General features: G+C 40.1%; 1 protein-coding gene across 1 annotated transcript in view; it reads left to right on the forward strand.

The window, feature by feature from the left end:
• Positions 1 to 27,813, forward strand: part of EXT2 (exostosin glycosyltransferase 2) — a 69,961-nt gene that overhangs the window by 295 nt on the left and 41,853 nt on the right. The window contains exons 2-7 of the mRNA XM_027458105.3: positions 37 to 632; positions 794 to 883; positions 4,824 to 4,940; positions 8,218 to 8,413; positions 11,773 to 11,912; positions 12,707 to 12,800. Of these exons, the coding sequence (XP_027313906.1) occupies positions 94 to 632; positions 794 to 883; positions 4,824 to 4,940; positions 8,218 to 8,413; positions 11,773 to 11,912; positions 12,707 to 12,800 (1,176 nt within the window). The 5' untranslated portion in view covers positions 37 to 93. The remainder of the gene's footprint in view (positions 1 to 36; positions 633 to 793; positions 884 to 4,823; positions 4,941 to 8,217; positions 8,414 to 11,772; positions 11,913 to 12,706; positions 12,801 to 27,813) is intronic.

The raw sequence follows: 27,813 nt of genomic DNA on the forward strand, positions 1-27,813 counted from the left end.
TAATTGAGTTTAATAATAATTATTAATCTCTCCCAGGGCTCAGCCTTCAGCTCCTCGCTTTCTGCCTGGCAGAGACCAGAGGTGGCCGGTTCCATGATGTGCGCCTCGGCCAAGTACAACACGCGGGGTCCAGCCCTCATCCCGAGGATGAAGACCAAGCACCGCGTCTACTACATCACGCTCTTCTCCATCGTGCTGCTGGGCCTCATCGCCACCGGCATGTTCCAGTTCTGGCCCCACTCCATCGAGTCGTCCAGCGACTGGACTGTGGAAAAGCGCAGCGTCCACGACGTGCCCGTGGTCAAGCTCCCCGCCGACAGCCCCATTCCCGAGCGGGGGGACCTCAGCTGCCGCATGCACACCTGCTTTGACGTCTACCGCTGTGGCTTCAACCCCAAAAACAAAATCAAGGTCTACATCTACTCGCTGAAGAAGTACGTGGATGAGTACGGGGCGTCGGTGAGCAACACCATTTCCAGGGAGTACAACGAGCTGCTGACGGCCATCTCCGACAGCGAGTTCTACACGGACGATGTCAACCGGGCCTGCCTCTTCGTGCCCTCCATAGACGTCCTCAATCAGAACACGCTCCGCATCAAGGAGACGGCTCAGGCTTTGGCACAGTTATCCAGGTACGTACAGAAGCTCCGCTGCGGAGATCTGAAGACCCCCAAGTGGAAAAAATTAAGGTTAATGATGGAGGGGAGTCAGTGCTAGAGCTAGATTTTGACAGAGCTTGTCGTTTGTAGAGAGCACCTCTCTAATTATTGTCTGTTTTTTCTTTTTGCTTTAGGTGGGATCGAGGCACAAATCACTTGCTCTTCAATATGCTGCCCGGAGGGCCACCAGATTACAACACTGCACTCGATGTTCCCAGGGATAGGTATGCGTTTTGCTGTATTTGAATGCATAGGTCTGAGTTTAAGTGCCATTGGAGAGGCAGCAGGCCCAGGAGTGCAGCTGATAGCAAAGGACGTACACCTTAGCCTTTACAAAACTGGAGTGTGGCTTTATCTCCTCTCAAAAAAGGGAAGTATACAAAATCCCTGTCTCATATAGGACAAGTTTTTCCTGCTGACAGATATCCTACAGCTTACTCTGTTCTTAATTTTACAAGGGATGTGATCTATGGCATTTGTTTGTCTTACCTGTTGGGCTTGCTGTAGGGATGGAGAATTTTCAATTTAGACTTGTATCTTGTGTTACCAACCTGAAGTCTTTACAGAATGTCTCATTTGATGCAAATTAGAAGTCCTTAGTTTGGAAGCTGCTACTGAATACGATTCTACTGCGCTCGTGTACGTGTTTAGTAGTGCTGAGGTGGATCCAATGTACCCAGTCCCGCTCTTTGAACATCAGGGTTAACTTTCTTCTGCTGAATGTTTTGTCAACAAAATCTTGCCTGAGATACAGGAGAGCTGCGAGGAATGTTGCATGCGTAGTGTATCTTGATTTCTGTGCACCAAAGGCATTGTAAAACATCGTTCTTCAATGCCAGAACAGAACATGTTTTTTTCTGGACATGTTCAAAGAGCCTGTTTATTCTTCCTAATTACGTCACAGATTGTGAAGTAATGGTTTAGTTTTTGAGTGTATGAAATGTTAGATGGATGGGTGTTATCCTGAAGAGGGCAGTCAAGCATTGTTCTTTTGTAACCAAACCTGTTGATCTGTTAGTACATACCTGTTGTCTTAAGATCTGTATTTCTTAACAAGAATTTTTTTATTTGACAGTGTTCTGTTTAGCAGAATGGACTGTTTTGGGAGTGGATAAAAAATATCAAACTCCTTTTTTGGCAAACAGCAGTTGTCAGAGCTTGCTGAACTGTTTTGCCCTGCGGCTGCACAATCACCAGCCGTAATACAGTGGAGAGGCAATGCCAGTGAGTGCGTGGGACTGAGAAAAGGTGGAAACTCATTTCTGTAGGCAGCCAACAATTAGGCTGTACTAAGTGTAGTACAGATTCTGGTCACCGGAGCAAAGAGGCCTGAGTGCTGCAGTGTGTGGTTACAGTATGATTTTGGAGTCCTCTGGAGGTTGTAGTTTGTATCTAACAGAAGAAGTGAACCAGGTATGCTTTCTTCAGCTGAGTATGTCCACACTTTAAGTGCCCATTTTTTGTGGATGGCTGGTGAAATACACAGGTAATGTTTGAAGTTTTGCAGTAGTGGATCTTGGATATGATAGAATCATGTCCTGCTGCTTTGCTGCAGAATATTAATCCAGGTAAAGTAAGACCTTTTGCACAGAGGGAATTCAGTTCTATAGTGTTTTTACACCTGTGAAAGACCTTAGATAAGTTAGCTCACTGAGTGGTTGTTCGTTTATTAAGTCTTTAAATCTAATTTCCAGGAGACAGTGTAAAAGTGCTTTACACCAATTATTTTGAAGATAGATGTCTGCCCTGGGGGCATGGAGGCTATGTTGCTGGTACTAGCTGCTATAACATATGTAATGTTCTGCCATAAACCTTAAAAGATAAGCTCTTTGTTGTTTGTTAATAAGTGCTGTTGAATGTGGTACAACAGTGTGGATGAAGGGATTTCTGAGCTGAGCTACTCTGTAGCTGTAGGATTCAACATATGGACTAAGATACTTCTTCTTTCTGCTTCGATTGATGAATTGGTTTCAGTGACTTGTGAGATTTGGCAGAAAACTGATGGTGATGGCAGCTGGACAGAAACACTGAGCGCAGAGCAGTCGGGGCACTTCCTGGAGAGAAAGAAGGATCAATACCCGAGCAGTGGTGAAAAGTTGCTTGGGAGCAGGTTTACTCCTCGTTGGTCAGTGTGATTTAAAGATTACTCATCTTGAGTACGTTAGGAGTTAATATCTCTCTTCCCTTAGTGCCCCATACAACGAAAATCTGCGAGGAGTTATTTAAATGGTGTTGGTTCCCGGTGGGTTTGTGTAAGGAATGGTCTGCACGACACACACCTGCTTTCTCAAGGCTGATGAGGTGCTGTCATGTTTTCACCGGATCCAATTAAAACAATCTGGTTGTAGTTTCCCAATTAGGGGGTTATAAAAAGAGGAGAGGGGTATAAAGTGTAAGAACAGCAACACCCAAGCCAGCTTTTTTTTTTTTCTTCCTCCCTGCTTGTAGTTGAACTGATGTGGATAACCCTGGAACATGCAACTTCAGGGGTGAGATCTAGTTATGAGAGCATTGTACACGTAACGTGTACATGCCCCCACCAAAGGGGGGGAGGCACTGGAAAGGAACCCCAAATAAGCACTTAGAGCGTAAACTCTCACTCGGCACGTGCTTGATTTATCATCCCTGTTCTCAGGTTGATTTCTGCTCCTACAAACAGTTTGTGCTCTGACTGGAGAGTAATAGAGCAAGTTGTTTTGGTTTTGTAGTTGTCATCAAACTCAATCGCATCTCTAATCCAATCCTACAATTTCCAAAGAGCTTCTTAAATGACATTTAGCACTGCCTGCTTGACTGCTTGGGTGGAGTCACGTTTATGCCCCAAATGTGCTGGTGATGTTGGGATGCTGAACAACTGTGCTGCAGTTCAGGGCAGGAAGTGAAGTATCCTGCGGCACATCTGAGGGGAGTTAAAGCAGGCAAAACATACTGGCGTTTAACCAGGGTGTCATGTTCCAAGGGGAAGAAACAATCAGTCTTGGATGACAATTAAGTAGAGTAATAATCTGTTATACAACAGCAGTGGGAAAACTGCTCTAAACACTATACTGAGGAATTAATTCAGTGGTAACTGAAAAGTGGAGTATCACCTAATGGGTTGTCAGCACGTCATCTGGCCTCATCGTGACTTGCTTCACTAAAGAAGCTGAATCTGAGCTTCTTTAGGAAGCAGGATGATGTGTTTGTTGTGCCACCTGCTCACTGGGGATGAAAAGGTAACTGCAAAGCTGATGTCCTCTACTGGCATATTTCAAAGGTTTGGGACAGGAGATAACACCCGTTTCTTTCAGCACTGTGGATGATGCATTGCTTTCTTCTGTTCACATTCTCTTCTGTTTTTTAAAGCTCATTACATCTGTGTAATACAAGGTTGTCCTGTCTAGGAGAAGCCACCATCAGGTTTGTCCCATTGGGAGACTGAAATATGTCTTAATTTATCTATCCTTGTTTTCTAGGATCCATTCCCCTGTTTTCTAGCACAGCAACCCAAGCTGCCCCTACTCTTGGAGATCAGTTTCGGAGCATATCAAACTTGCATTGCATTGTGTTCTACTTATAGCATTTTTTTTGTGTGTAATATAGAAACAAAATAAACTTTACTAGTTAGTGTGATCACCCTGAAAATACAGTACAAACAAATCATATTTGCCTGAGAACTCCTGAGTTGTTACAGGCTCCAAAAGCACTGTATTATTTTATCTGGACTTGTACCTGGAATAGAGCTGGTCTAACACTTTGAGCTGTGCTACATGCTGTTTTAGGGTAGACGTTAAGAAATACATTAACTAGTGTAAATAATTAAGAATGTATTTCCTTAAGTTAAAGTTGACTTGGTATATGTAAGCTTGCAAAAATGCAGGCTGGTCATAAGGACTGCAATAGATTCCATTTCCCTATAATAATGCAAAACCAGTTCTTTCCTCAGTGATCATATGCAATTGTAAACATTCCCTTGATGACTGGATCCCACCTGGCAGTAAGCCCAGTTCAGGAAAACCAAAATGAATACAAAAACTGCAGGGAAAATGCCACTGACAGAAGCTGAGGGAAAAAAGTGTTATCTCAGATGCATCATTTGATGTTCTGGTAACGATGATCAGTAAATACTGCTCTGAGTTGGGATGATCTACATGCTCTGTTTGTGGTCTTTCCTGTCTTTTTCAGGGCTCTGCTAGCTGGTGGAGGCTTCTCCACGTGGACTTACCGGCAAGGCTACGATGTCAGTATTCCTGTTTACAGCCCGCTGTCTGGGGAAGTGGATCTGCCAGAAAGAGGACCAGGGTAAAGCAATCCCGAGTAGTTGGGCAAAATATATTCAATATTGTGTTTAATGTGGATGCTGATAAAATATGAATATAGTGTTTTAGGAGACCCACTCCAGAAACTGAGGTGTGAAAGATGATGGAGTGGCAATGTTTCTTGTGGCATTAGGTTCAATATGTCTAATATATCAAATCAGCTCACTGGAACTAAATAAAAATAGTTTTTATTTTTTTTAAATGTTTAGGTAGAGCAAAGCAGTAATTCAAAGTAATACAGATTCTCTAATAAATGATCTCTTCAGATAACCGATTTTATGATGCTTAAAAGCAAAGTAAGGGCAAGAAATGACTATAGCAATGGTAAAAGCAGCAGGCTGTACCTCCATTGGGACTTTAAAGAGGTAAAGGGATCATGGGGATCAGCATGTGTGCCTCAGGTAGTATCAGACAGTGCAAACTTCCAATACGTAACAGGTGAATGGGAGCAAGGATGTGATATTTACCTCTGTGTGTCTTACTGATACATTATTTCTAAATCAGTTTAGATGTTTTCGTAGTTCTGAAGTCCTTTGAAAATGACGTGGTAGAAGAGGTACTAGGAGAAGCCTGGAAATAGAGCTCTGAAGAGAGGAAGTTCTTGCAGAAAGAATCTTAAGGAGGCTCGTGTGGTTAGCTTATGAAGCAGAAGAACGAGAGCTGACTTGTTTAGGTGAATAGTTATATCCAAAGATTTTAATACTGATGTTTTATTTATGTATTTATTTTACAAAGTACTGGAGTAAGACATACAAACAAAGAAATCACCATGATACTGTATTTGGAAGTAAAGCAAGACAAGTGGGATGTGAAGCACTAATTTTATCAGAGAATGTAATTAGCCATTTAAAATGAGCTACTCTGGGAAACAGTGGCTTCTCTTATCCTTTCGTGTCTTCAGAACAAGAATAGGAAGAAGTCTGGAAAACATCTTAATTGATTATGAAAGGCTGCTCTTTCCGTATTTTGTAAGCCTTTAATTACGCAGCTGAAAACATTTCACTGTTTCACCTGTGCTGTGGATTAAAAGATGAGCAGACTGAGGCAGTGGCAGTAAATGAGATGCTCACTGATTGTGAAGATCAGGTTTGGAGGTGTGGAAGCTTTAGGTCCTTTCTTCTAGCATCATCCTTCAGAGAATATGAATGATTAGAGTTGAAAATTGTGATTTGAAAGGGTGCTGCTAGTTACAGACCAAAAAAATTTACTGTACTTTGGCTCCTTGTCTTTTCCTCTGGTAAGAGCAGCGTTCTTGCTGTTGCTCTGTGCTGCTCCAGGTAAGGGACAGACATGTACAGCAGTGGCTTGCTTCAGTCACACATTTCATGATCCTGATTATGATACTCCTGGACCTGGCTGGTATAGGGGCATCTGTTTGAATCTCAGTTGATTCTTCATATATCCCTGGTATTATTTAAACACAGAGTGAGAGCATGCTTTGTATTTCTGTCTGGAAAGCATGAACATGATGATAGGCTTCAGTGTGTGTAGAATCTGCTGTAAAGAGAGATTTGATCATCCTGTTCATGTCCGTGTAGTCAGCTAATTGCTGTGGGACTCTATTTTGTGGATGTGTGTAGGTTCCGTGTTCTCAAAGGCACTCAATTTTTTTTTGAGGAGCAAACTGTAGTCTCCAGAGTACCATCTAGTGGCCAGTTAGCATTAACGAATTGAAACGTGAAAGTTTGTTTGCTTTATGCAGGAAGGGTGTGACAAGGGAGCAGTGCTTGGAGTTCAGGCTTGATTGGGGTAAATGATTACTTTCCATTACACTAAAGCATTATTTCCTGGTAGCTGCCCTGTGCTTTTTTTTTTTTTTTTTTTGTAACAAGATTCGATCACTACATTTGGATGTCATACGTTGACGACAGTTTAAAGGCAAAATTTGGTTTTAAACATATAAACAATCCTGTACAATTCTTAGCTGGTTGTTTTTTTATCACTCGTGTAGCAGTATTTCCTTTTTTTTTTTTTTTAAGGCAAATCCTTTCTTGTTTCTCTTACAGAGAACAGCTGAGGATTTTTGATTCATTCTCCTTTTTAGTTGAGTGGTTTAGATTATTTTACTTGCAACTCTGCTAGTAATGTGTATTCTAGAAAGCTTTTGGTAGCAAGATGGTAGCAGTTGGAGACTTAGAAAAATAGAGTGCTTAAAAAAAATACTGTGTAAATCTTATCTGTTAATTGGATCAACTAAAGTGACCAGCAGGAAAGTAAGTAATAGAGGTGAGAAGAGCAGTGGGAGAGGTCTGACTTTATAAAGTGTGTGTTTGTGTGTGTTCCCAAAGCTGTAAATTAAAAATAGTATCACGTGGAGCAGAATTGGAATCCTAAGTGCAGGCCTCCTATTTCCTGTGTTCTTTTGGCTGAGTTGAGGGCAGGCTCTCGCTGTGTGTTCCCTTGAATGGGAAGCAGTGGAGTAGTCTGACTTATTTTATCTGTTTAAAAAAAAAAATCAAAGTCAGTGAGTATGTTTCTAAGACATGCTCTGTTTCATCATTAACAAAACTCACTTTTTAAAGCTGTGAGCATCTAATTTGGGACTCCGTTTCTGTGTGTTTTACTTCCAGTGCTAATTCACGTCTTGAAATACTTCAGTGGTAAAGCACATCCTGACTATGCATATTTCTAGGACATGGTAGGAGTTGAGAGTGAGCAGGCTACTGAGCCATCTTCTTTGTCCTGGAGGTGTTGCCTTCAGGGTGCCCTAAAGGGACAGAGCTGAATCACAGCTAATGAGATGAGCTTGTCCTGTTGTTACTGTCACCATATCAAGGTAAAATATGCGCAGGGTAGCTGAGGTGACAGTTTGGCATCTTTTTTCCATTGAAATTGATGAGAAAATATATGGGAGAAGAAACTAGTAGCAGCATTCAGTGTCTACTTTGTAACAGTACACAAACACCAAATAATAAAACAAACAACGCTAGCATCAGCAGTAAGCTGTTTTATATATAGCCAAATAATGTTTATTTCAGTTTATAAAATATATTATAACCGAAGTGCTGATTTTAATATAATAAGCACTCTTCCGACATATATTTTATTTGGGGATGTAAATAGTGCTGGGCCACTTAATATCCAAAATTTGATTATCTCGCACCGTTACACTTCTCACTCTTGTCTGAAAATAGGTTCTTAGTACTGTGTTCACATTTAGCAGAATGAGATTGACTTTTCCAGGGCGGAAAGCAATGTGTTGTAGAGCATCTTGGAAGTGAACTTGCGGTGCTGCCAAGTAACCTCGCTGTGTTTTTCAGTCCCCGCAGGTATTTCATTCTGTCATCTCAGATGGCTCTGCACCCAGAGTACCGGTCTGAGTTGGAGGCTCTTCAGGCTGAGAACGGGGAATCAGTGTTAGTCTTAGACAAATGCACAAATCTGTCAGATGGGGTCCCTGCTGTTCGCAAACGCTGTCACAACAATCAAATCTTTGATTATCCTCAAGTGCTTCAGGTAAGGCTGTCTCTCCTGCAATCTTCTCTTCTCCTTGGCGCCTGTCTTGGCTGTGGAGCTGTTGCTGTTTAGCACTGATAGGAAACTTTTTGTATTTTACTTAACTTGCTATAGTGACTGTGTTTTGAAAATGCACAGTTCATTACGTTAGCTTGGATGTTATATCCTAATTATTATTTATCCAAAACTTTATTTTTAAGAGGGCTGAGAACTGTGTACTCAAACTTATATAGAGACTATGCAGTCTGAAAAAACTGCTTATGTATAACATCTTTCATGGGGTTGATTGTGGTGGTCTTCTAGTACCACATGATGTCAACTTAAAAAGTGATATGGAGATACCACCAAATCCAGCTGCATCGAGGGGTGAAACTTTGGAAGGTAAGACACGATTGGGGTTTCTTTAAAACTGGGATAGAACTTCAGAATCTACGCTTTCCAGAATAACTGACAAAATGAGCTTTAGCAGGTGTGAATTTGGAATTGATATCTAAATTCTGACAGTTCAGGCCTTGTTAGATGGAGTTTAGGACAGAAGCCTGCTTTGTCATTTGGAGGTGGATGAAAATGAGCTTTACGGAGTTTATGTAGAGATTTAATTTGGGGGAGGAAATGGCGCTACGTTTAACAAGAGTTGGTTGGGTTATATTTTTTTTGTTTGCAACTTAGTAGTTAAACCCTAGAAAATGCTCTCTGTAGATACAACAGACTGAGCTGGAAGACTTGTCAGCATGCAGCTATGAAAACATCTAGGTGAAATGTGTTTGATGGCCGTGGCCCAACTTCCAGAGGCCTTTTGATGTGTCAGTGAAGATAAAACCAGATAGCGTTCTCAGACCCCTGGGTCTCCTGGCAGCTCGCTGACGGAGAGGTGCTCTGGCATGCGGCGTGGTGAAGTGAGTTATGCCACAGGCCACTGTGCTCCGTCTGTGGCCACCAGCACATAATCTGCCTTTGAACTTCAACAAATAATGGTAAAATAACAAACAGGCTGAAGAAAGGGAAAGTTTCCACCCCTCCTGTTATGTTTTGGAGGAAATATGTTTAAAATTCCTCGGGGAGGAGGGGGAGAGGGAGGAGCGGGTGACCGTGAGCCCGAAGCCTGCAGCCAGGAGGGGGTGAAGAGTCTGTTTGCTTTATTTCTTTAAATACAGGCTGGATTGCTCAAGGATAGCAAATCGGGGATCTATATCTCTATCTTGCTATGTATTATTTTATAACTCTGAAGGGAGCTGGCACATGCAGAGATTGTTAAAATACTTTCCTTTGCAGAGCCCTGCATCTCCCTTTGGAATGTCTGGCTGATAACGGTGGTGATGTGAGGAGAAGTATTTATAGTAACCTTTGTCTAGACAGGAAAAATGGTTATCTGGGCAGATGAGCATGTGTGTCCACATCTGGGCTTTTTTTTTTTTTTTTCTTCCCCCTCTCCAAGACCTTACTGGGGTCTCTTCCACCTGCTCCTCTGCGGTCTAGTGAGTGAATGGTTAAAATGTGTGCTCTTTTGCTCTGCTCCTTCCATTCCCCCCAAGCCTTCTTTTCCTGTCTGGTGGTGGGGGAAGGGGGGGAGCCTGAGGACTGATCACAGTTCATCCTTTCCAGCACTGCCTTTACAGATTTCCTACTAGACAGGCTCTTGGGCTTCTGGGCTGCTAATGCTTCCTGCTTGCAGTCTTCTCTTGGATGAGATTTTCATACTAATCACTGCTATGTAGATATGAACACAGGTCCCACGATTGCACTAGGAAACAAGTGAAGAGCCAGCAAACCCTGTTGTATTTCCTCGTTCCATTTTGATGTTTTGCTGCCCTGCTGTGCCTCCTGGCTCCTTTTCCTCAGGCAACAGAATGCAAGCCGAAAAGATGTTTTCTTATCTGTGGGAGCCCCTGTATCAACTTTATAATTTTTCTTTCTTAGACTTGGGAATAACACTGACTTGGGCTTTTTCTTTGTTTGTGCAGCTAAACTCTGCAAGCATGTTTGTTTTGCCATCTTGAATCTGTAGCGAGGTTCCTCAGTGACAGTAAGAACTACAGTCCCTATGTGCAGGACGAGTGTTTAAACTCATGTTTTTGTTGTGGATGTGAATAAATGGATAACATTCTTTTTTTTTTTATCAGCTTTTTATATCCTCAAAGCTTCCTTTAGCCATCTTCCTCCTGTTGTTAGCATTTCAGAATAGGTAGTCTTGATGAAGTTGGTCTTTCCTTGTAGATCATGTTCTGGAGATAAGTAATCATACATTTATTTATTCCTTGGAAGTGTACTGCCCAAGACAGGACACGCTGCTCTGTCTGGGGTCTTAACATTGCTGAGTAGAGCGAGTGATTACTGCTGATCTCTTAGGTTGTACTTCTGTCTACATTCTAATAGCACTTCTGGGTGGAGTGGTTCATTTTTGCAACATTGATGTTGTTGCATGTGAATATCCTTAATTTTCCTGGCCTTTTGTATGAAATAACCTTTTCTGCGGAGTGTGAAACATAGCTCATTACTTCCTGCTTTATATTTGTGTGGTTGGTGATTCTTATCTAAATATTGAGCCCTACATACCAGTATTTTTAGTCAATTTCTCCATATGGTGTCAAACTCTAATCCTGTTGCCAGGATTAGTAACAAAAATATAAGTATTTTCACGTCTAGTAAGTGTGGTCTTACTTCTGCTGCTCACTTAACCTAAGGGATGCATTAAGTCTAGATCTAGGAGAGATTTTTTGGAACTCTTTGATCCATCACTCCATTTTACATGTGAACCAGTGCTAAGTGCTTTATAGTTAGAGTTTTTTAACTGTAATTTACGTAATTAGAAAGCTTATGAGGGCTTTAGCAAGCCTATGATTTCTGAATTTGCTTGTGAAAATGTTATCAAAGATTATGTCAAGCTCCTTTTAAAGTTGAGATGAAACCTGTAACTTCTCTGCTCTCCATAGAGCTGGATTGCCCTATAATGGAAAGAAATTGGTTTGGCTTTGTGCAGTGTGTACTGAATAACTTCATGTTGGCTGTTGCTCATCTTGTTATGCCAAACTTGCAAAATGTTGCTTTTCTCCCTGAATTTTCTCAATTAGAATTTTGCAATTAGGCCACTATGACAAAGCGTAGAATAGCCCTATTAGCTGATTTCTTAACTCTATGCTTGGTATTTATAAGTCACTAGTAGATAAAGTTCTGTAATTATTTTGAATTTGCTGATAACTCAGAATACGTTGATAGTACAGAGCAAGCCTGTTTTCCTTTTGACTTGTTTTTTAAAAGTTTTTTTTACTCCTTTTTTTACAAGGCAAGAGTGCATAATACATACGTACACATGTAATACAGCTATAAAATTTCTTTATTTTTTATTTATCATTTGTTGACAGGAAGCTACATTCTGTGTCGTTCTCCGTGGAGCCCGCCTGGGTCAGGCTGTGCTAAGTGACGTTCTTCAAGCTGGCTGTGTCCCTGTCATCATTGCTGACTCCTACATTTTACCTTTCTCTGAGGTTTTGGACTGGAAGAGGTCTGTACGCTAATTATTGTCCATCCAACACGTGCGTAAGAGATATCCAGATTACATTCAGTGATTTGAGTGGAATCACTATAATAAGTCAAATGTACTGGCAGGGTACAGTGAACAGAATACTTGGTAAGATAGATGTCCTTGATGTGTTTATGCATCAAAAACAGGAGTGGAAAACAAAGGAGGTAGAGATGACTGAGCTTTTGGTTATCCTGTAGCCAGTGATATCTGTTCTAAAACAGACTTCTCTTGTCTTCCGCTTGTGCTGTGTGATGACGGATCTGCATTCAGATCCCCAAGTATGTGCCAAAAAGGGAATCATATAAACACTAAGTTTATTATATTGTATCAGAATTCTTAAGTTAGTTTGAGACTGAAAAGTATAATTATTTTGCAGCTGAGCATACTATGAGTTTAGATTTTTTTTTTCCATGCGTAAACAATGCCCAGTTATGTTATCTTAGAGTAATACATACAAAAATTACTGATTTTTATGCCTATATGCTATCACTTGTCACTCCAAGAGATCTCTCTGCAAGTCAGTGGCAGTCTGGGGATGGGAATTCAGGACGTTTGAGTCCGTCCTTTCCACATTCATTCGTTTGTCTCCACTGATCAGTCGGTAAAATAATTAACTACACAAAATAATTAACTACACTGAGAGGAGACTGCTTATTTCTGCTAACATCTTCTGAGCACATCATATTGGAATAGGGCAAGGTTCTGGATTGACCTCTTTTAACGTGGAACTTCCTTTTTCTCACCTTACTGTTTTCCTGCTTGTTTGCTTATAGGGCCTCTGTTGTCATCCCGGAAGAAAAGATGCCAGAAATGTACAGTATTCTGCAAAGTGTTCCCCAGCGACAGATCGAAGAGATGCAAAGACAGGTAAAATAATGTACTGTATTTAAATTATCCTTTATTTGCAGGTCATGTGGGTTCATATGCCTACATTGCAGTGGAATTTGTTGGAACGCAGTATTAGTGATACTTTCACGCTAATATTTTGATTAGTGTATCTTCTCCTTTCTTTATGTTTAGCATATGCATTCACCATTACTTTCCAATATTTTATCTTTAACCATCACTGGTACAGCTAAATCTGTTAAACAGCAGCTGTTGAGCAGTACTACATTACCCTTTAGGTCAGGAAGTTAAGAATACTGCATATGATTGCAATTGCAGAATACTTGAGTTGGCAGGGTTCAGTTATTCAGAATGGAATTTCTCCAACCCCTCTATTTTAACTTACATGCTATTGTGAAACGTATTATAGGATCCTTAGCATCCACAGTGATCAAAGGCTCCCCATCCAGATCTGAAATGTGAAATTGAGGTTTTGACCCCCTGCTTTTTCATGTAAAGATCATATTGTATTTGCTGTGAGTGGAGACTACTGGTTCCTACCAAGGTAGTCAAACTTTGCTTTCATGAGCTTTTTTCTTGCATCCGCTCTGCTTTCTTAATGCACACAGGGTTGGAAACTCTTGCTGAAGGCAAGTTTACTGCCTGCTCTTGCATATTAACATGTTTCTGATGAAATTGCAAAGCATATTTGTTTTCTTCTTTCTACACGGTAGCTGAATTGATTGGTATCTGAAAGAAAAAGTTTGAGTCTATCCCAAGAGAAACTTTGGCTTGTTGATAAATTTTAATCCCTCAAAATGTGAGGGAAACATGAATTGAAAAATGTTTTAAATATTTTAGCTAAGTTGATGATTCCACAGAGAGGGAGATCTCACTTATTTTGCAATTGGAAGAGCCAAGATCATAAATCGTCCAAACTTGTGAACAAAGTCTGTTTGGTTGGGTAGAGTCAAAAGGAAGTATTATTTAGTTAACTCTAGTTGATGCTGATTCCTGTTCGTAACAGCAGCAAAGCTTTTAAATATTTAAATACAAAGCTTTGCTGCTGTGGGCACAGCCATCATAGATTGCTTTAATTCAAGAGCTCATGCTTACAGCACTGATAGCAGTGTGAGGAGATTTGTTGAGGATTCACGTTATTCCATGCTGTTGATGAACCATGTTTCATTTGGTGGTTGGACTGTAGGGATGACATTTTTGGGCCAGAGATGAATGAAGATGTTAGCATATATTATAAATTTATAACCAGGATCTGTAATCCTTCTCATCTTTTTGTACCGAACATATATTGTTATAAGGTAGGGAGATATTGGTCCTGTTTTTCCTGATGAGGAACCCAGGCACAGAGAAACTAAGTGCTAAATACATAATGAAAAAGTAAACTATCTGAGCTCAGGTGACTTGTGGAGGTGTGTAGGATTTCTGTGGTGAGGTTTCTCCAATGCTTGTGAAGATACTTCTGAAATTTCCTTGCACAACCTCAGTGACGAAGTCATATTTTGTGTGGTACTTGTAAAAAGTAACCCAAGGCATGGTTTCTACAGCACTCTAGTTCAATTATTTCTACCTAGACATTGCTAAAATCTACATTGTGTGTAATAATGCTGGATATGTGTGGATAAAACAGGCTCTCAAAGGTAGCAGTACGTATCTTTCATGCCTGAATTATTTTGTCAGCTTCACTTTGCTGCAAATATCACAGTAGCCATCAGAGGTCTCCTTTCTCTATAGTCCCTACACACAAATGAGCTATTTTGGAAGGGCCCAGTGGCAGCACCAAATTGCCATGGGCAGTAGCAGAAGGAGAAGTAGCTTCACTGTTACAATGCCTAGAAACATAATTTTGCTTGATTTTTCTTATTTTTCTCTGACATGAATGTAGATACACTAACATGAGGATGTTAAGCGTAGTAAAGCTTTAGAACTGACATTGATAGTCTGTTGAAGTGTGCAGTGATTTTCTTGTTCATTTTACTAATACTATAAAATAATCATTTTATGATAGTATTCTTCTACAGAGAAAGTGCTTTACTTCATGGACAGCTTAAATAGTGATTTTAAAGTATGAAATGAGGAAACCACACTGGTTTGTGTATTTTTGCTTTTACTTTTCCCCTTTAAATTTACAATGTATTTACAACCCTAAGTCAGATGAGCTGTAAGCTATGTTATAGGTAACTCTACAAAATTAAGCTAAAATAGAAAATATTTAAATACATAGAATGCAGTTTTAGTCTGTGTCTGGTGAGAATTTTTGGATTATAGATGGTTTGCAGTAGTCATTGGGTCCAAAGCATCACTGATCACATTGGAACACCAATTCTATTGACTGGAGGTGAGAATCATCTCTTCCTAAAGCTCTGTCTCACACATTGTTTTGTTGTGAATATAGTTTTGTCTTTTGGTGGTGAGAATACTGGAATGAAGTTATAAGGTCTGTCTTTCTCTTGTCTTCCTGAATTTATTTCTGTCTGCATATTGAGGATACTTGAACGTGTTATCCATATGTTTCGTGTGCTGTCAGCTGTATTTACAAGGTGGAGTCCAAGTGTAAGCATCTGTGAAATTCCCTTGCTGTTACACGGTTCTGTGTTCTAGAAATCTCATATGGTGAAAAACTACTTACTGACATTGTGCTGACTACCAATAACTTGATTGCTTTTCCTTATTGATAAATGTGCAGTAATATTCCACCTGTGCTACAGATTTGTTTCCTTCCTCCTCCTCAGTCTCACAGTCGGGAGCAGTTGCATGCTTTACTTATTTTCTTTCAATTTGAATGTTTCTGGAAAAAAAAAAGTCTTAGGACTTTTTGGCTGGCCAAAATATCCTCCTATTTTTTTCAGTGTCTTGGCTTGTTGACAACATACAATGATAAATGAATAAAGATTCACGATATAAAGCTGAAGTGATGCTAGGAGAAGAGAGAATTTCAAGTTGGAATGCATCTTCTGAGGAGATGCTCATGGTAGTTCAAAAGCAAAGTGAATTTGTGATGAGCATTCTATTTAGTTTCTTAGGAAGGAACTACTGAAGTGAAACTCAACTGATACATGTTTGTGGAATAAATCTGCAAGTGAACTGGAGAGATTTATGCATGCTTTCAGATGTGATCAGTAGCAGTCATTAATTTATTCTGCCTAGCCATGGTAGAGCAACAAAACTTCAAAATACTGTTTTTGCTAGTAACTCATGTTTCTCAGTAATACTTAAACCACTTCAAGAGCTAATAACAGTTTATATGCAACAGTTTGATTTTTTTTTTTGTCAAATGGAAGAAAGTTGACTAAAACTGGCCTTGTAGCCTTTTTTTTTTTCAGACGATTCTATTTATTTTTTTTACTAAGAATTGTTCTTGCCTAGATTGAAACAAATTCATTTAGATCACAAAAAATCATGTTGTTTCTTCTATTTATATTGTGAAATGCCTGGAGTTTGCTCTAACAGTTACAAAAAAGGTGGTCGATATCTGATATTAAAATGAAGAAAAAGTGACCTTTGCAAAGAGCTTTGACTAAAATTGATGCAAAACCTGTTTTACACCACCGCACGGTTTCCTTTACAGGTAGGTTGTGTTTAGGTTTTAATTTAAAAACTTGGTTTTATATCCACATGAGTTACTAGAATTCCATTAAGGGAAACCATATATTTTTGATAAAGACTTGTGAAATATGCTTTGCTCTTACCTGCTGATTAACATATTTTCTCAGTAAATTAAGAAATCAATTGACATGAGTATGGCTGAGACCATCCTCTCTTTAGCCAAACAGAACAAATCCTTGCTCTAAATTTGTCCTGGTTTTTAGTAGGATGAAGCATACTTTCATCGTAAATATCAGACTCTGGATGTTATAATCATTGTGGTAGGGAAGTCTTGCTATCTGACTGCTTTGGTTTCAGTGGCTCTCTTGATAATGAAGTAGTTGTTATTCGTATGTGGAAAACCTCATAATTAAAAAAACACCTTTGTATTAATTTGCCAGTTCTCTTAGTTGATTAGGTACTACTTGTGCAGTATTTTATTGCAGTTGATTCTCTGGAGATGACATGTCAAGGTTTATGTGTATACAAATATTTTTTTTCCCAAGTTGATGTAGATTGTCTGCTTTTAGGAAGTGAACTATCTGTGCTTAATTTCTGCTTTGTTTCTAGAAGCACTTTTAGTCTTAGAACTGCTGAAGAAAAGAGGATCTTAAAGAGAAGTACTACACTTACAATATATAAGAAATTGTATTTGAAGAGATTTTCTGAGATGTAATACGCTGGTCATAAGCATCACACACTGCTGTCATGAGAAGGGTAAAATATGGGTGCCTTATTGCTTGTTTGGCCTATAATTTCTTATTTCCTATAATACAGTTTTATTTTGCCTAGTTGTTTTGTAAGACAGTACGTGGTACGAGCTCAGAAAGAGGGGCATTAGTATTTAGTCATGTGAGCAGAGTCTAGTGTGTGGGAAATCTGAATTAATTCCTACTGCCCTGCAATTTTACCTGATTGTGTTGAGATCTATAGAGATGAGCTATATTAATGTATGCTTTTATTGTTCAAGCTTGCAAAACTTTTTGCCCTGAATGATTCCTGTTTCAGTTTCCTGCCTTTCCTCACAAACAGAATAGTTATTCAATGCTGTGCTCATACCCTGGTCTATGCTGTTGTGAAAAATTGTTATATATTTTCAGTATTACATGCATGGACCATGCCTGTGAGAACTGGAGGCTGGCATGTTGTAGTTCTTAAAATCTCCCATGTATTGATCATCAAAAAAGCCTCTGCTAGTTGAGCTGACAAAGTTAATAGCCGCCTTATGCATCTCTGGGCCTGCTGTCTTGTCTGTTCTGTACAGTAAGGTTGTCATTCTCATTTTCTTTGAAGCTTCCTTGAACCATCCCCCTCTCACAAATAGTTCCATATGGAGTCTGAAACACTGGCAGAAGTGCCCAGAGGCAAGTTGATAAGTAGTTCAGCTGCACGGCTACTAACCCAGCAGACTTGATGCTATATCTTTGTTTCGTTTTCTCTGCACCACAAACCAGCACCTAGTTAATAGCAAAGTTCTAGAAGTGGAGAGGCAAGAAGTAGAAGTAAATGTAGTACATGTATATGATGAAGAGGGAGATCAGATTTATTTATTTTTTTGCTCCTGAAGAGGAAGAGTGAAATAGGGGAAGAAAAAAGGCAAAAGAAAACATTGCTAAAAACATTGCTAGTATCTTCTTATCCCATGTCTTGTATAGTTTCCCTTCCAACTAAGTTTTTTCTAGTGCTTTGCTTTGAAGTCTGTTAATCTGTAGAAACATACTTCTGTAGTTGATACAGAAATGTATGCTTTGACTTGCTTGACAGTTTTCTACAACTTAAATTTTAGCTTCTGTGCCTTTTTCCCCTTCTTTTTTATGAGTTGAATCTATTTGAATATACGGACATGTTGTAAATGTTTTTCCTCGCTAATTATCAGCATACTTGGAAGTAGAATGAATACTAAAATCAGAATGTGAAAGTGGTCAAGAGATGGGAATGAAAGAGCTATTCCTTCATTTATTTAGGCGTTCTTCCTCACAGAGTGGATTTTAGGTAAGGAGATTGATTTTTCAAAAGAAGGCTTAGCGTATGAACCTGTTCCTTTTTGACTATACAACACTTTCCACCTTCCAAAAATAAAACTTTTCAATTAGTATCTAGTCTGTAAGACAGGATGGCTTCGTGTGTTCTCTTTGAGCTGCCATCAGCAGTTAATGAAAAGACAAGTTCCATGGTCAGTCGCGGTCAAAAGCAGTAATACAAAGAATTTTTAGAAAAGAGTTAGAGAACAAAATAGAGACCACTACACTGCTGTGTAAGTCTGTTGTGTATCTGCACTGTTAGTACAATCCATAGTTACAGTTCTCTAATCGTAAAGATAATATAGTAGGGGAAGGGTGATGAGAGATTTCATGAGAGGAGTGATTAAGCAGCCTAAGACTCTTCATCTTGAAAATGAATGACTGGGGATAAGATAAGGAGCTGGAATATAATACAGCACTACAAAACAAGATCATGAGTAAAATGAATGGACGTGGCTATACGCTGTCTGGTACAATTTCATTTGATGTGCTCTAGGACTTCATTGTTGGGAATCTGTTCTATAAAAACATAAAAGGAAATGACCTTGTCACAGAACTTAAATTTAGTCTGTGGGACTCGCTGCTTTAGGATTTTGTGAGTGAAGGGTTTGAATCTGCTTAAAGGGCGAATGAGGAAATCCAGGGAAGGAAGATCTGTCAGAGATGAAGGAAAAGGTATGCCCTCTGGCTTAGGAAGTTCCTGAGTTGCAAACTTATGGGAGCTAGAGCATATTTTTGAGACGTGGTGGCTTGTGCTTGTGATGTCTGTGTGTAAGAGTTCCTAAGGTGTTCGCTGTGGGCCCTTGTCAGAATATAGGAACAGCTGGGTGCGTGGCAGTCTTGGTGACTCAGGACTCAGATTTGCAGAAGACCTTGAAAGTCTGATGCCTTGTGGAGTAGCCTTGGCAGATTTTCAAATATATCTCGACTTCAATGAATGCCAGACAATTTAGTGAGAGAATTTTTATTATGATGTATAGCTTCCTTCTTTGTATGAATCTGTAATTCAGATTCCTGAAGCCCCACAAAGTGTTTTCTTCAAATAGTGACAATGTGGCATTCCTGATTTTGTTACCGAAAGCTTTAGGTGGTCACAGCCTCTTGTCTTTTCAGACTGCATAGACAATCGAAAGCTTAAAAAATATACAAATCCAGTTTGAAAATGTGCAACAACAACAAAAAAAGAGAAAAGTGGATAGTAAAATGTGTATTTTGCAGTGTTTGTTCCCACAGTCGGAGTACCTGGACAAGCTGTTAGGTTTTTTCTAGTGCACGTCCCATGTGCCTCAGCCCTGACCTGAAGGAAAGTTCAGGCTCCAGGTCAAACGGAGCTGAAGACACATGCATAAATCAACGACTTGTTTTAGTGCCACGTTAAGACAACATGAGTGGCTGGCTTTTCTGACCCCTCCTCCCTCTCATTTAATGTGCTTCTTTGGCTCTTCTTTAAAGAGGGCTCTGCAGAGTAATTTCAGCTCTTATCAGCTTGCTGACAGCTATATGAGCCTCTCTGCTGGCTCCAGGCAAGGAGTGCAGGCGTGTGAAACTATCCCATTCCTCAAGCGAAACGGTCCTGGATGGAGTTAAGGCAAATAGATGGTGGGTGGTGCGGCTCACCTAAAGGAGGTGGGATTTAGTTCTTGTTAATCAATTAAACAGAGCTTCATTTCAGCGTCTGGACGCTGGATGCTCTTTGGGTATAGTTAGATTTTACATCTCCTTTTCAGTGAGAATACTCAACTTCCAGCTGCAGCTGGAATACTCAACTTCCAGTCCTCCCCTGACAGGGGACAGCTTCTGTCTCGGGGTGCTTTGGACTCATCATTATCAAATTTAAACGAACTTTCATCTGTCTACCATTTGTAGCATTTTAAGGAGTGCGATTGGAGAGGCTAACCCTGCTTTAATCCTCCCAGAGTGCTTCAATGGAGCTCCGGGTCCCCCATAAATGTCAGGCCTGGACAATTTGCCATCTTATCAGATGCACTGAAGTTAGCTGCAGCTCTCTCACCCTTCCCCCAGAGGAAAGATTTGTTGCTGCAAACAGCAGAGGAAAGAGAAAACTTTTTCCTGGCTTATTGCCAGGGTCACCAGGGGAGTTGTAGAATCCTTGGCATTTGTATATGAGGCTTTCATTGCTCCCCCTCTCCTCCTCTTTGTTGTGGCAAGTATTCTTATCCTAGATTTTTTTTTCCTATTGTCTCTCCAGCCATTGCTTTCCTGACTGAAGAAGGCTGTTTTTATGCTTGCTGCATTATAGGGTGGTCTTCACGGCATCTCTGAGCAAGAGCTCACAAAACTGAGAGCCATCAGCACCCCATTGAGTCATTTTTTTGGGATGCAGTTGTGCTGCCTTAGTATCCAGGTTTGCAGCTTCTGAACCCGAAAAGGTTAAACTTAAACTGTAGGAGGGAAATTGTGTTATTTTAGGAGTTTTTAAAATCAATCTGTATGTTGTTGTAAAGTGAACTTTTGGTGCTTATCCCTTGCAGATTGCTATACACAGCTTGAATATGCTACAGATAAACCCACATGATCCAAAAATTGGAAAAGCATGTACTTCTTCTAAAAAGAATACGTGAGAATCTTCATGTCATGCCCGTGAAGCAGCTAGCTGCAGATAAATGGATGATCAAACCTCTCTCCTGGTGTTCCACGAATTCTTCATTGCTCTCTGTTCTCCCTCTCCTGCTGCTTAGTCTGTAAACATCAAATTTATTTGTCAAATTTACTTGTTCCACTTACCCCTTCCTTCATTATTGGAACTGTTATAGCATTAGCAATTATCCATATAGTCTAAGCACACTGCATTGCTGCAATAATTGCATTTGAGTGTGTTATAGTAAATACAGCTTTGTCTTGGATCCATTTTCCCAAGGAGTGGATAGAGATGCAACTTCTCCAAGGTCAAATCACAGTATTAATAATGGAATTTAAAAGTCCTGGATCCTGTTTTAATAACTAAATCAAATGTACCTTGCAACACGGTAGGGATGTTTGGCTTTAAGTTACAAAGACTTTACGTGTTCAGTAGAAACAGCCTGCTCCTGGATAATCTTTGGATGCCTTTCCTTTAGTCTTCCGAAGTTGTGCAGAGATATCTAACAATTTCTTATATGCTTGTATGTAGGAAAACTCTATCTTTGCTAGAACTGAACATGCGGGCTGTGCTAGGAATATGCTCTAATGCCCTTTGGCTCACAAGCAGTGTAGCTTGTGTTTTTGGGTTGGTTTCTTCCCCTTGTTCGATTACTGCTAAACTTAAGGAATAGTTTCCTGCAACTGGACTCAGCTGGGTAATGCATTCTTGTCCCGCAGGGCCCACAGAATACTTGGTCTCTGTGTCTTCCTCACACAGCATGGTCTACCATCAAGTGCTTCCAATGCTGTAGCAAACAAAAACAAAAAATATCAATGGTCCCTGTTGAGTTATGGGGAAAAACTCTTTCCCAATCCTGAATTTGGTGATTATTCATGCCTGAGCATGAATATAACAGCCATTAACCAACTGTCTGGGGCACTTCAGTAAGCTAGCAGCACCAAACCCAGGCTTTGCATTCTTCCTTTCACCACTTGTTTGTTTCTAGTCTGTTGTTACCAGTGTTTAGTGATCAGTGCTTCAGGGAATCCGCTGGGAATCAAGCTGCCTCTACGGTAGAGGCCATGTTACATGCGTATCAAGGGGAGAGGAAAAACAACTCCTTCCTGACATTCTTAATTGTTCAGGTGAAGCAAAAGATCAAACCAGAATAAATATGCAAACACAGGTCAGTGCTGTACTTTTTTTTTACTTTTTTATTTTTTTTTTTGAGATAGCAGCGACTTCTCTGAGAAGACTTTTCTTTGATTACTTCTGTTTTTGCAAAACCTGGCTTCATGCAGTAAAGAACACTCCTCTATAGCACACTATTTCGGATGTATTTCAAGAAGAAATAAGTCATCACCCAGAGTTATTTATAAATTATTTTGTCCATGTAAAATTATTTTCAACGCTGTTCCTTTGCAGTGTGACCATCTCACAATGTGAACACAACCGGCAATTATTAATGACCTTCCCTATTTAATCAGACAGTCACACAGCCATACACAGCTCAAGTGATGAGAGCTGAGATGTGTTTCCATAACATGAGCTAATGTCACTTGTTTTTAAGACGTGGAGGGAATAAAAAGCAGCACCATGTTCTAAAACAAATTTGTACTGTAGATACAGAGGAGAAAACCACGGCTGCCAGTCCTTCAGCTTTTATCTTCACAGGTATTGAAGTAATGCCTGTGGATAAAAATTGTCCAATGTTGAGAACTGCATATGGGTGGAGTATATGTATGTTTATGCTCATTTAAAGTAGAACTATATAGCTTACAGGAAGCATGAAAACATGTCTTCATCAAAAGGACAAGTTTGTCCTGGTACAGAGCTTAAGCTCCGAAATGAGGTATGTGCTGATTTTTGAATGCTATAATATGGTGGTAACCCTACCTAGATTTTTTTTTTCTTGCTTCAAAAAGCTGTCCTTTCATGTGTGTGATTGGCATTGGGCTTGCTTTGTGTTTAACTTCTCTAATCAAGGGAATTTAAGCTTCTATTCTCCCAGCATTAGTACAGCAGTCATGGGAAATCTCAAACAAGACAGATCTTGTTGCAGCAGTTGACACAAATAAAAGCAGTTGTGCTTTTATTTATTTATTTTTGATGCTGGATGCTGATTAAAAGTTTCCAAGCATCCTTTAGCCATGTTATAAAGCCAACCAGCAGAGAGCAGGGCAGCTGCTGAGGAGGGGAGATGCTAGTGGACAGAGGACAGGATCGCAGTGGGAAGCATCAGTGTGTGTAACTCAGAAAGCTGGGAAAGGTGTAAACAGATCTTCAATTTATCTGTAGAGTGGGCTCTCCAAACACTGTTTTATTGGCCAGTGGCTCCTGCTTTACTAACCTCTAACCTCTGCAATACTCAGAGGTGCTGCCCACCAGCCAGCCTTGTCTTTGAACCCCCCTTGGCTCCTGCCACCTCAAAGGCTCGCAGTCAGATTCCTGTGTTTTGCTTGGGACCTCACCCCTCAGCAGGATGCCTGCAGCAGGGAAAACTGATCTACCCTGAGAACATAGACATATTTGAAGGCAATACCCTTGGGACTAGAAACCTATTGCTTTCAGTTTCAGGAGCTGTCCATCATTTGTCAAGAAATATGGCTAAAACCTGCCCCCAGCCCCCAGCTCGTGGTCATGTTGTAGTTGAACATTCTCCACCATTGCACACACATATTTGTTTTCCATTCTTTTCTGGACCACTGTTAAATCAATGATAGCATAACCTCAGCTTATCGTTGGTTTGGTTTCATGCAGTTAACGGGGATTGTGCAAAGGCCAAACTATTGCAAAAAGGATGATACGCACCCAAGTCATCGTGACTGCTCCTCAGGTTGAGTCCGCCTGCTCCTTCACTGTCATAGCCTGATGAAATTGGAGTGATCAGGAGCAAACTCCTGAAAACGAGGGGCAAGAATGGGCTATTTATTTTTGTCTTTCTCATTATCAATGATGGTTATGAAGATATGGCTGTCTGGAAGCCAGATGAGAATTTGTGTTACTCTCAGCTGTGCTTTTTCTGTGGTGCCAACATATGGATTTGCCTGCAAATAGCAGGACAGAGCTGAATGTTCTTTGGGAGCAAAGGGAATGCAGGAAATAGTGGCCATTTTTGCATGACAGTTTCGGAGCTCTACGTGCCCTGTGAAACTACACTTGTTTCATTCTGCTCCTTTCTTTACTGACTGTCTTCATGCTTTGCAGCAATATTCACAGCTGAGAACGGGCAGGTTCTGTGCTGCTCCTAGTGTTGGTGTCTATTTGTTGGCTCTGTAACTGAATACATTTTGGCAATGGATTTGGAGGGTGGCAGCACACTAAATCAGGTTTCCTGACTGATGCAGTATTGCCTTCTGCAGCAGAGTTGTCATGTTGACATACTCCTTAACCAAAGAACCAAGTTTGAGCTCCAGAAATCTGGTGGGAGGGGAAATCACCAGGTTTTAGTGGTGTATCTGTTCAGGTCTTGCCTTCTTGCTATCTTAAAATACAGAGTTACTATTTCTAGGATCAGAAGTAGTGCAAATCTGTTCTAGGAGGTCAGGATAATGTAGCATTTCAAAACAATATAAAATGTTACCATGTCATTCTAATAAAACTAGCTACTTTGTGTATTTGAGCAGGATATTAAGCAGTGCAGGTCATTGTTTGTAACAAGATGACAACCTTAAAAAAAAATACTCAAGCTACAAATTATCTGAGAGTATGGAAGCAAGGCTTAAAATTTTAACTTAAACAGGTATGCTTCAAAGAACCATTCACATGTATGTGTTTTTCTACATGTGGATTACTATAATTAATATAAGTGATTCTGTCTGATGTACCAAAGAGGAGAATTTGAGGAAATCTGCAGTGTGAGGAGCTGTAGATTAATATCTGTTCTTGCACTAACATTTTCCTTTACCCTGAGCTCTCGTATGAGTCAGCATTTGTCAGGCAGTGTACAGCAATAAAACCGAGAGCCAGCAGAAGTGAGTTACTCCCAAGTGGCTGGTATCTGAAGGGTAAGACTAGCATTTTGAACTCTGACCTCTGTTCCTTTTATGAATTGGCAGCTTCAAAAGAAAAAGGGGAAAAAATGGATAGTGGAAAGGCTTATTTTCTGCTCTTTGCTTTGTATCTGAGGTAGGCAAATATGCTTGTTTTATGACTGAAATTACTATAGCGGACTATATTAACATAGGTGATTAAATTCACCTTCTGTTTTACTTCTTCAAGAACTATTTTTTGGAAATTACATTATAATAGACAAACAGCACCACAAAATGTCCATCTAGAATCTCTTTTGTAAAGCGTAGGACTGTAATAATCTAAATGCTTTGCTTGCTCAGCCTGGAGAAATGTCTTCTAGTAAAGGAATATTTCTCCAAATGCCAGCCATATAGATTCTTTGAGTTAAAGCCCCCAGAATTTTTAATGCACCTATTTACTTGGGAATCAAGTGTTCAAGACAGAAGACTAGGAAGTTCCCTTCATGGAATATTTTTCCTCTTGATCTAAACATTACAGAAAGCATCCCTTTCCTTTCACTTTCAGACTTGTCTAGAGAGCTTACCTCTAGTTTTATAACAGAGTAGTTATACTGGCACCCCAAAAGAGAGCAGGCTTTTCAGAGTGTGACTTTATTTTTTTTCCCATAGCCTGAGACATACATATTATGTTTGACAAGTGTATTCTACGTTCTTGTTTTTGCTAATCTGAAATCTTTGTGCCCTTCTGGAAAAATGAGAGCCCTCAGAACTTTGAGGGGAATATCCTGGCCCAAAGCTGGTCACTTACTCTGCCCTCCTCTGATGCTCCCTTAATAAGAGGAGCACAGATTGTTCAGGAGGTATTTGAAATCACAATTGCTCTCACTTTCTCTCTGAAGGACCCCGTTTTTTCCTCACTGATCAGCAAGAAAAGAGGGAGCCAGCCAACCTTAGATACGTTGAATTTGATTGTGTGGTATTGCTAAGGGTCCAAAATCAAACAAGCACTTTTTAGAAAAATCCAAATTTTTATCACTTTATAGAAACAAACTGCCATCCTATTCTTAGTTGTATAAAGTCTTCTGAGGGTTTTTCATAAGCCTGCGAAGGAAGCAAAGATGGTCCTGTTTTTAGCTGACCCAGCTGCTATCAGTTTTGCTGAAGAACTGCATGCTAAAAGTGATGCATATGATCAGCAAGAAGGTTGTTGGGATAGGGAACCAGCTGCAGACACGTTACATTGCTCCAGGAGGAGGAGTCAAATCATAAATTTTTGGCAGAAAAATGTGTGAATTTGGTGTTTTTGGGTTTTCTATCTAAACTGAAGATTTGTTTTGGAAAATGACGTATAAAATGTTTGTTCCTCCAAAAGAGGAACTGATGCTCCCTCTTCAGTCCCATTTTACCTTAAGGGAATAGACTGGAGGGGATGAGGGCTCAAGTTTGCTATCCAATGATTATATTTCATCAGTTATCCTCGTATGTATCTTTAGCGTGGAGTAAGTACATGATAATTCAGTTTATCTTGAACCTCAGTAGCCTGCCTAATCTTACTGCGCAACAGAAAGGTTATAGGGTGAATGTGAGTGATTATAATAGCTTACTTAATGGACAATAACTTGGTAGATCTCAGTAACTAGGAAAGCATTTGATTATACTGCAGTATCATGTGTAACTTGGGAGCCTGGAGGTCTTTGTGGATGACCTTCCATGACTAGAGCTGGTATGTATACACAGCAGAGCTAGGTCGTTCTCTTCTCCTCAGCCAGACTGCCCTAACTCGATTGATCAGGGAGTAAGGAATCAGAAACACTGAGAGCCATTGAAAAGGGAAAACACTGAAGTAGTCACCTCAGCCAGTGCGAAAATGGTTACGTTTTGAGGCCTCATAAGTCGTAAATCTTTTCAAGGCGTTTTGGAAACACTGAAGCCCTGCCGTGGGGCAAGATCTTACAGCATCATGGCGCCTGACCCAGAAGCTGAGAGAAATGATGGTTTATGGACAATTAACTTTTACTGCTCTTCTGCGAATCTTGTCTTTTCCCTTTTGCTAACTTGACAAACTCCCACCAAATTGTGGGGTGGTGAAAGGACAGGAGACTAGAAAGTTCCCTTCATGGAATATTTTTCCTCTTGATCTAAACGTTACAGAAAGCATTCCTTTCCTTGCCTCATGCCTAGTGTTTTTCTTTTCACAAACCAATCACAAGATTTACATTGATCTGTCTTGAGCTCTACGCTGGAGCACCATTAGCGGCATTAACACTAGAACCTATAAACATTATATGAATGGACTCTGTAACCTGATGCTATGCTGGCTTATAAAGAGATGCTAGGCCCCCGAGTGTATTTATTTCTAAGGAAAATAACACCTTACCTAAATAAATGTTACTTTTTGTGAGTAGGCTACCCTTCTGCTGCGTACTGTTGCCTGTTGCAGCTATGAAAATAGCTTCAAATGCTTCTGTCCCATGCTCTTGCCAGGTAAGCCATACACCCAGAACAAAATCCAGTAGGTGAACATGTGTTCATCTGTGCTGTTTTGGCAGTTGTACAAACTACACATTTGATCTCTGGTTATAATTTAGATTGCCTGTGACCAAAGCAATACTTGGGTGTACACACGTTTAGCATTCGCTACAAATCTGTGGTCCACATCGTGTGTGTTTCCTCAGAAAATTCCAAAGTCTAATCAAGCAGGCTTCTAGAGTACTAGAAATGAATTTCAGTTCAAGTTGAAAGGAATGGTATCCTGACCATATCTTAATCGTAGCCCTTGTATAATTAATGCTGTGTGGAAGACAAGATCTATAAATGCGGATCGCTTATTTCAAGGTCCTCTAAGCCTTTCAGGACAGCTCTAATTAGTATGCTGT

This window comes from Anas platyrhynchos, chromosome 5 (genome assembly GCF_047663525.1).
Source record: "Anas platyrhynchos isolate ZD024472 breed Pekin duck chromosome 5, IASCAAS_PekinDuck_T2T, whole genome shotgun sequence".
Taxonomy (NCBI): Eukaryota; Metazoa; Chordata; class Aves; order Anseriformes; family Anatidae; genus Anas; species Anas platyrhynchos.